General features: G+C 34.6%; 2 protein-coding genes across 2 annotated transcripts in view; both read right to left on the bottom strand.

The window, feature by feature from the left end:
• Window positions 1-3,894, bottom strand: part of LOC107619324 (protein SMAX1-LIKE 3-like) — a 4,438-nt gene extending 544 nt beyond the window's left edge. The window contains exons 1-3 of the mRNA XM_016321579.2: window positions 2,492-3,894; window positions 2,198-2,405; window positions 1-1,115 (exon numbers count right to left, since the gene is read on the bottom strand). Coding sequence (XP_016177065.1) covers window positions 1-1,115; window positions 2,198-2,405; window positions 2,492-3,717 — 2,549 coding nt within the window. The 5' untranslated portion in view covers window positions 3,718-3,894. The remainder of the gene's footprint in view (window positions 1,116-2,197; window positions 2,406-2,491) is intronic.
• On the bottom strand, window positions 6,834-9,583 carry LOC107619598 (pentatricopeptide repeat-containing protein At4g02750-like). Its single transcript, XM_016321893.2, has 2 exons — window positions 9,038-9,583; window positions 6,834-8,950 (listed from the first exon to the last, which is right to left on the bottom strand). The coding sequence occupies exons 1-2, from the start codon at window positions 9,393-9,395 to the stop codon at window positions 7,122-7,124; spliced, it is 2,187 nt and encodes a 728-aa protein (XP_016177379.1). The 5' UTR covers window positions 9,396-9,583; the 3' UTR covers window positions 6,834-7,121.

A 9,855-nucleotide genomic window follows, 5' to 3' on the forward strand; every position in this document is an offset into this window, starting at 1 on the left:
CCTTTGCATTCATCAGAAGAAGGTTTTGATGATGAAGAAGAACTGAAGAAACTTTCACAGCTGAAAATGACAATGGCATCCTTGAGAGGAACAGATTCACAACCAGGAAGCATCAAACTACCACTCTCAATGGCTTTCTTGATACCCTTTTGGGAAAAGTTATCAACTTGATCCAAATCTTCCATGAAGAACACTCTATGAGGATTCTCATTAACTGCCTCACCAAACCTCTGAAGATAACTGCTTCCAAACTCATTCCTTGGCCTCTTCTTCTTATTGCAGTGTTTGGATTCATCAGTAACATCAGTAAGGAAATTGCTCATGGAAATTGTTACAAAGTTAGCATAAGATCCAAACACAGCCTTAGCTATCTCCTTTGAGACACTCTCCTTGGCTTGATTTGAAGAATGATCCAAACCCAAGAACACCATCCAAGTCTCTTGCTTCTCTTCTTCTCTCTTCACCAATCTGTTTTTGTTGCTCATCATTCCTGATCTGCATTGAAGGATGGTGCTTGCAATCTCATGAACAATCTTGCCTTTGTTGTGTTGTGGAAGTTGAAGATGAAGAACTTTTCTGTCCAATGCATCAGAGAGAATCTTGAGATTCTCAGCATTGAGTTCTTTGAACATCTGAGTGCTGTCTAAGCCTTCAACTGCTTCACTTGAAGAAGCTGAGTTTGGACTTGAGTTTGGATTTGACAAGAGATCTGGTTTAGGGTGGAGGGCATTATTGTCATTGTCATTGTTATTGTCTTCTCTATGATCTGGCATGAACATTATGAGGTTGTTGCCATCATAGCAACAATTTTCATCACTGCCATTTTCAGTGTATAGTAACTCACATTCTCTGATTGGTTCTACTTTTTCCTCAGTGGAAATGCTTATGATTGGCCAGTTTATTAGGTGCTGGCTTTGGTGATGATGAATGTTGTTAGATTTTGCTAATAATTCATGTGATGATGAAACAGAAGTTGGAGATGATGGAGTTGATGAACCAAACAAAACTGGTTTTTCATGAATTGATGATGAAATCTGTCTGTTGTTGTTGTTGTGAACTGAATTGCAAAATGAGTTCCATTTCTTGCACACTTCCTTAAGTCTTATTGTATTTTCCTGCTGCATAAATAATGAATATAACAAAAGAGAATCAAAAATTGTTTTTTCATAAATATAAAAAAAATTTAATTTTAATATATTAAAAATATAAAATATATTATATAATTATTTAATTATATTCATTTGTTTGGATATTCACATAATATTTTTACTGACGTGATGTTATATAACTCAATATATATATAAAGTTATTTTATATTTGCATTCAAATTAAATTCATCAAAAATATTGGAATACCTCATACCATGATCTACTTGAAATGCTTCGTGATTTGTATATTGTAATGATAACAAGCTAAGGCCATAAAGCTTATGACCAAGGCATTGCCTATATATTATTCCGAAGTCATCCTTGGTAAGCATAAGGATTTGCAATATAATCATGATTTAAAATAAGATGAAAATTCATATATAATTATTTTTACGTGAAGTTGATAGTAAAAAATTATTAAATAATTTAACATATTTAACTAAATTATCATTTAACAATTATTAACTATCAATTTCACACAAATAAAAATTACATGTAAATTTTTACCTTAAAGTAAATGTTGGGATGTGATTTTATGTATATATACAACATAAAGCAAAATTAGTGGAAAAGAATGCAACCTCTCTCAAGCTATAACAAATTATCCTTCACAAAGTAAAGTTAATACCTAATACCTTAACTTATTAACTATTGTTTCGTATAAAAACTAAATGATTATTAGAAAGGTTTAGTGCGATTTTAATTCCTATAATTTTTGTTAAAAATCATTCCTAATGTTAGATTTTGTTTCAAAATTATCCTTTCGACTAAAATATCCTTCTTCTTTTTCCTCCTACTCACTATTGTATCGTTCAAATTTTGTGCATTTTTCGAACTCAATTCACACTTGACCGTTACCTAGTTCACCATTCGTATTCCATTACCACTACATCCCAAATAACCTTAACTCATTTTTATTCAACCTAAAATATATTAAAATCAAATTCATATAAAAAAAAATAAAATATTTTATATTATTCTTTTTATATATAATAATATTTGTTCACTTTTTGAATCTAAAAATCAAGTAGCAAAAGGTATATACAAACCTCATCTTCTATTATGAGAATTTTGTCTTCTTTTTTGCAATTTTGGAGCCATGTTGGCAAGGTGGTAGTAGTAGTAGTAACACTGCTAACTTTTCTGCTCACATTATTGGTTATGCTCTGAGCTTCTTTTTCAAAATTTAGTGAACAATCTCTACAGCAAGTTAGGTTCTTGAATAATGCATTGTTTCTCTCTTGACCTTGAAAATCACTGTAATAATTAAAACAACAACCATGCATTAATTACAACAAACAAAATAAAAATAATAATAAGAAAATATAAAGAATATAATTTACCTGTCAAAGTTTAAAGTTAGGCTAAGGCTTCCAACAGGAATAGTGAAAGGATGAAGCTCCCAAATAGATTCCAAAGAAGGATGAGAAATCTTACACTTCATGTAAGTCTTAAAGCTTGAAATCCCCAAAAGGCAAACCCTACTAGGAGTACTAGCATTATTATTCTCACACACCAATTTCTTCATCTCCATAACCATATGCTCCAAAGAACAATACAAGTTCTTTGAAGATTCATCAGAACAAAAGGTTGACCAAAAGTCAAACAACCATTTGAGGTCACCCAAGTAAAGAATAAGCCCTCTCCCAACATAGCTCCTCACAAGGCTCCTAATCTCCATCATCTTGTTTTCAACCTCTTCTTTGGAAATGTTCCTGAAAAACATCAAAGGAAGGCTCACAAATTGAACATACCTTAACTCCATTGGAACATTCCCAACCTCAAATTTCTCCATCACTCCCTTGGCCACTCCTTCAACATTGCTTAAACTCTCTCCCACTATCACTGTGTTCCTTCTTCTCTTCACCAACTCATTCAACACACTAACCACCTCATCATCATCATTTTTCATGAATAATTGACCAAAAGGTCTAGAAGATGGTGACACATTGTTGTTATTGCTTCCATTACCAAGAACAACTTGTTGTTGCTGATGAGGCCTTATGCTGGTTTCCTTGGACTCTTTCTGTGAAGAAACTTCCATTGAAAGAGCTTGTTCAACCCTAGCTTTGATAACTGTGCTTGAGAAACCAGCTTCTCTCATGACCCTACTAACGCTAGGGTCATCAAGGATTGAGATTATGAGTTGCTCCACCTCAATCTTCAAAGCCAAGATGTGTTGTTGTTGCTGCTGTTGGTTCTCAATGGATCCGCGGCGCTGGTGAGCCTGCGCGCGCTTGAACGCCGCCACCAGCGCGTTGGACAGCGACGGCGTCGAAGAGTACTGGTGATGAGGTGCCAATAGTGGGCTTTGAGTGGACGCCGGCAATCGGTTCAGTGCAACGTTGAAGCAGAGCTCCAACGCCTTGCACTGAAGCGGGTGCGAGTGGCACTGAAGGCAAGCCTTCCTTAGAAGGCCTGCAGATGCAGCCAGCATGGCGCTCGCAACGTGAAGAGGAGTCACTTGTGCGTGGCCCCTCCTCGTCGCGAGACTAACCGCCTGCTTGACAACAGTTGCAGCTTCAGGCGTGAGAGCCTGAAGCTGAATACTGCATATTCCTCCTCTCATATCTCTTTGCTGGCAAGAAGTGATAGTAAATAAAAAAGTTTAGAAGAATTTTGAACTATCTTAGAGAAGAAGTGTTAATGGGGTTTTTTCATTTGTATTATTATGAAGAGAGGGTGCAAGATGGATAGATATATATTGTGAGGGTTTTGTGCCTTTCTTGTTAGTGAGGGGAAGTTTTGGCTTTTTGTATGAAAGTGGGATTTGATTGCTTTATCTTTCTCTATTGATTGTTAGATGTAAAGGAATGTGGATTATCAAAAGCTTATGGTCAGTGTTATTTGTGGGAACTATATAAAAGAATTTGAATAATAATAAATAATAATGGAATAAACCACTTTTGTTAAGAATAAGCTCCTTAAAAACCTTGATGATGGGAAAAAGAGAGAGAGAGAGAAAAAGAGAAAGTGGATAAAAGGGAAAAGGGAGGGAAAGAAGGGAAGAGAAAAAAGAGAGAAAGAGAGAGAGAGAGGACTGTCTGTCTGTTTGAATGGACAGGAAACTATGGATACTGTGTTTGTGTTTGTGTTTGTTGAGTGAAGTGAATGACTGTGGTTTGGTTTTTGTAAGTTTTAAGACTTTTCCTTTTAACTCTTCTCGAGGGAGTGAATGAGGGTCCCAATAGGGAATAATTCCTTGAATGATTGATGGAATAATGAATCACACAATTCTCACTCAAAATTAGTAACTTCTTCAATGTTTTTCTAGTGTATATATTTTTTTTCTTCTTTTCTATTCATATTAATCATAAAAATATATAGTAGAAAATACAATAACAATAGTTTTGTGGTTAAAAATAAATATAATGTATACATTATAAAACTTTTGGTAGATACATCATTGTATGAAGAGATAAATATAATATGTTTATTTGTAAGAAAGATATTAATTTTTGTGTTTGCATTCATTGTGAACTCTATAGTTTCTCTTTACAACATTATTTTCTTGATTTTTTTTCAAGTTTTCCTTATTTTCCTCATTTTTCATCTAGTGTTCATCAACATTAAAAGTGAATTTATATAATAAATAAATTATTATACATATTAAATAAGGAAGTGTCAATTCAAAGTTTCAAACTTTATTTATCATTAAGTGAGTAATTAGATGAGTAATAAATCCATTGAAAAAGAATTTATTTACTTTAATTAGTGATACTAAATAAAGAAAGATAAATTAATAAAAAAAGTGTCAGTTGCTAAAAATAACATAACTAAACATTAACGGTCTATCTCTCAAAATGTGTCAAATTGTTTCATTATTAACAATACTATTCGAATAACTAAGTTGGATTAATCTAGTAATCACTCCATTAATCTGTTTAAGCAAATGTAGAAGTTTACTTATTCATGCCCCCAAAAAAGTTGTCTTTCTTTCAACATTTTAATGATCAGAGTCTAAATCATGATTTTCTGTTGCCTGATAAATTTTGAGGGTAACATAACATGAATTGATCATTGAATTGTTGGTTTTTTTTTTATTTTACGGAAAAATAAAATTTGTTGGGAGTTTAGTAATGCTGTGACTTGATGATAATAGAAAATGTGCCTTTTATTGGCATTCTCCGATTTTATTTTTGATAAAAAAAAATTTAAAATTTTCGGAATATATTTTTAACTAGGTAGCAAACATAAATAATCGAATTTGAACCTTTTACGCTTTTAATAAAGCACTTCTATTTTTGTAACTGAACCATTTTTCTTTAAGGAAAAAAAAAAAAAAGAATAACAATGGCATCCTCCCTCGATCTTTATACAAAAATTTCTCTTTAAGTAAGGTAGAAGGCAACTATATCTAAGAAAAAAAAAAGAAAAAAAAAAGGGAAAAAGTGAGGTAGAAGAGTTTAGGGTATAGAAGGGTATACGAGGTGAAAAAATATTACGTATAACTCTTCTTTTTTTTCTGAACCAAAAATAAAAAGATAGATCCTAGTTTAAATTTATGATCTCCTTAAAATTTCTTTTACTTGGATTATTGAATTATATGTCCGCAAAATTAATCCTGCGATCTAACAAACTAGAAGGCACCTTGTATCTGTTACTTTCTGTCTTTCTCTATAAAATTTAATATTTTTAAATAAGGACATAATTTTTTAGTTGAAAATATAATATAAACGAGCATTATAAAGAAAATAGTGTTTCTGTTTTTTTTTTTGGGTCACATTTATACTGTTTGGTCGAACCTTTTCATTGGTGGAAGCTCTGCAATCTGAATGTCACTATGACAGTGGCTGTATAAATTGGATTGGCTTTGAGGCCCACATTTCTAACAGCCCAATTATGCTTCAATTAAATACTCCTTCCATTTTCATACCAAAAAAGAAAAAAGAAAATCTCGTTTTACATTTTGTTTTTAGTTTTCACGGTATCGTTCAGCCCAACAGACCAAGATAATTCGCCGTGAATTTGAGTTCTATTTAAGGATTTACTGTTAATCAACAGGTTGCTACATATATAAAGTAAGATTTGAACTCTCAATCCTTGTTTAAGCGGACTAGTGAGCTAACTATTAGACCAATCCAAGTTAGTTAATTGTGTTTTACATTGTGAGAGTCATTTTGACCCTTTTGTTACAGTTAAAACTTAATAAATTTGCAGCAGAAACTTGACATAGATGGAGGATTTGTAAGTCTTTCATTAAGTCGAATTCGAGTTCAAACTCAGGAATGGTCATGAGAATTAAGAGAGTAGCATCTAGTTTGAAGGTTTTGTCTCAATGATAGTTGATTTACATAGCAGAGAACAAGTGGCTAGAAATTTGAAAGAGAACAGTAAATTTTGGACATTCCAAAATAGAGCATAGCTAGCAGCATCTTTATCCTGAATTCCTGCAGAACTCACTTTGCATGATGCATACAATATAGCATGTGTGTGACATATCACTGATAGAGGAACACATTTCCAGTTGGATGGTAAAATATTTTGTGTACTTGTACGATCTTGGACATCCAGTTAACACACTTTTTTATGTCTATATCATTTCCAATAGTCCAGTGGAAAAGTATTTCATCTAATTGATAACAAGTTAAAAACATAAATGCATCAAGTATCAATTATGTATTGTTCACACCTGAGATTATGTGAGACTAGTTTTACTGAAGCTACATATATCTTTTCATGGTAGATAAGTATTTAGTATTCTCATAAATCACAAAAATGGAAAAAGGTGAATACATGAAGAAAGTATGGCTGAAGAGAACCATTCTAGTGAATATAGCACCTTGCAGGGTGTTCATTTATTTTCTGGTATGCTTCAACTTTTCTGCCACAGAACCAAAATTTGCGGCATCATTTTCTTCTCAAAGAGACATGGCATTAACACATGACATTTGGATATTTGGACATTTGGTATCTCTCTAATTAGAAATTCTCTCTCTAATTTCATTCAAAAAGGCTTTTTTGCTACTTTAATTAACCTCTTGGCAGGCTAACACTTTGGTATCTCCAATCATAAAATTCCAATGATTGATTCATATCAGATATACATTTGTCCCTAATGTGTTCAGTTAAACTATTCAATATAAATGGAATATTTTCAGCTCTAGACTTTGAGGGATCGTCGGAGATGAAAGATTGTATTTGATTTTGTATTTCAATCCAGCTGCATCCGGGAAGTTTCGTAGCTTGTTTCTCCCTCATGAGCACCCTTAGCCTCTCAACCTCTTTCCATCTTCCTGCCTCTGCAAGCATGTTTGACAAAGTAACATAGTTGGAGGCATTAGCAGGTTCGAGTTCCAAAAGCATCTTGGCTGCTACTCTACCGAGTTCAAGGTTTTTATGTACTCGAGAAGCCGCAAGCAGCGAACCCCATAGTCCAGCATTTGCTTTCACCTTCATACCCCTCACTACATTGAAGGCTTCCTCAAACCTACCAACACGGCCAAGCAAATCAACTAGGCAGCTGTAATGTTCAGCCAAGGGTTCAATGCTAAATTCTTCAACCATGCATTTAAACAAAGCCAAACCCTTCAGAGCTAAACCAGCATGACTGCATGTTGATAACATACCCATGAAGGTAAACTCATCTGGAGCAATCCCCTCTGATAACATCTGCTCGAAGGCCTTAAACGCCTCATTTGCTAATCCATTCAAAGCATAACCCGAAATGAGGGAATTCCAAGAGATAAGGTCTGCGCGCCAGATATCTCTGAACACCTGTTCTGCCTTCTGTACCCTTCCACATTTTGCATACATGGCAATCAAGGCATTACTAACAAAGATATCATTTACATAACCACTCTTCAGAATGTATTCATGGAGCTGCTTGCCTAATTGCAATGCTGCAAGATTCGCACACGCGCTTAAGGCACATGCAAAAGTTGATTGATCTGGTTTCTTTTCTTCCTGTCCCATGATAACAAAACTCTTAAGAGCGTCCAAGTATAAGCTATTTTGTAGAAAACCTGCAATAAGAGAATTCCAAGAAATTATATTCCTTCCTTCCATGGAATGAAAGATCTCCGCTGCTCGATCCATCTTCCCTGCCTGAGCATACCCGGAAATCATGGTATTCCACGAAACCGCATTCTTGATGGGCATTTGTCTAAATAGGTTATAAGCTTCTTCCATTCTTCCACTCTGTGAATAGCCTGAAATCATGCTGTTCCAACAAACAGCATCGCGAACATGAATTCGACTGAACATTTGACCAGCCTCATCTATTCTTCCATTCTGTATTAATCCGGACAACAAAGCAGTTTGTGCTGCCATGTCCTTGCAAGGCATCTGATTATAAATTTTCCTTGCCTCATTAAGCTTACCAACTCTAATGTACCCATTAATTATTGTAGTCCATGACACAGAATCTTTATCTGGCATTTCCTTGAACAGCTTTACAGCTTCACCAATTTGCAAGTCTTGGACATAGGCTGCAATCATTGCATTCCACGAGACCATGTTTTTATCAGGCATACTATCAAAAAGCTTCCTAGCCTCCATAAGCTTACCGTGTCTTGCAAATCCACACAACATCGTAACCCAAGAAACAGCACTAGGATTTGGAATCTTTTCAAACAACTGCCAAGCAGAACTAGGATCACCACAGTTAACAAACCCAGCAATCATCAAGTTCCATGAAACTGCGTTCTTGTTGGTCATCCTCTCAAAAAACTGCAATGCTTGATGCATTTTACCATTCTGGGTATACCCCGCTAACATCGAGTTGTAAGAAACCAAATCCTTTACCGGTGTCCGCTCAAACACTTCCTCGGCCTCGCGGAAGTGACCCTTCTTCGCATAACCTGCAATCATGGCATTCCAACACGCAGTGTCCAACTTATCAGGAACCAAATCAAAGAGCTCCCTAGCCTTATGGAGCATCCCCTTACGCGAATAGCAAGTTATCATCAAAGCCCATGAGAAGTTATCTCTGCCAGGCATTGTGTCAAACAAGTGAGCGGCTTCTTCAACCATGTTGTTGTGAACATACCCAGCAATCATGGTGTTCCAAGAAACCAGGTTTCTGTGTGGCATTTTATCGAACAGTTTGCGGGCATCACTAATCCTACCGTTTTTAGCAAAGACCGAAACCATGGAATTGTAAGTTACAAGGTTCTTGTGGGGCATGGTTTCGAAGACAGTGACAGCGTCTTCAACTTGGCCAAGTTTGCCAAGATGAATGATTCTCTGGTTCTGGTTGAAGACACGTTTTCCATGTTCAGCTATTGATTTGAGATTGTGTTTCATGGTCCATGAAGGAGATAGTAGGGGCCTTGTGTTTTGCGAAAGAAGCTACGTAACTAACTACCTACTATGATTGTTATGTTTGGTAACCATGTTTGCGTACAAGATATTCCAGAATCAGCATGTAACTTGGCCCATCTTCATGTTTTGGCTTTACCTAATTAATGGAAACTCTATCCCTTTTTCAACAATGATATATATACGAGATATGATTTTCTTTTTCTTTCAACTAGAGTGTGACCTCTCGGAGAGGTAAATTAATTACGGTTAGTATTAAGTGCCGGCAATTTTGTGATTTATAATAGTTAATTAGTTTTTATTAGTATTTTTAATAATATGAGATTATATTTAATAATATAAAATTATATACTCTTTTTTTATAATTAGATTTTATTAAAAGTGTTGGTCTTTTAAATTTTTTTAATTAATTATATTATATAGTGTATTTTTATAAGTATTATAT

Source organism: Arachis ipaensis, chromosome B09, assembly GCF_000816755.2.
Source record: "Arachis ipaensis cultivar K30076 chromosome B09, Araip1.1, whole genome shotgun sequence".
NCBI classification, from domain to species: Eukaryota; Viridiplantae; Streptophyta; class Magnoliopsida; order Fabales; family Fabaceae; genus Arachis; species Arachis ipaensis.

What these genes read in the sequence shown, in the direction of transcription:
- LOC107619598 (XM_016321893.2), bottom strand. Translation starts at nt 9,395, where the DNA reads ATGAAACACAATCTCAAATCAATAGCTGAACATGGAAAACGTGTCTTC. An exon ending in GATGATAACTTGCTATTCGC is followed by an intron (nt 8,951 to 9,037) that starts GTAAGGGGATGC and finishes CCATGATTGCAG; the next exon opens with GTTATGCGAAGAAGGGTCAC.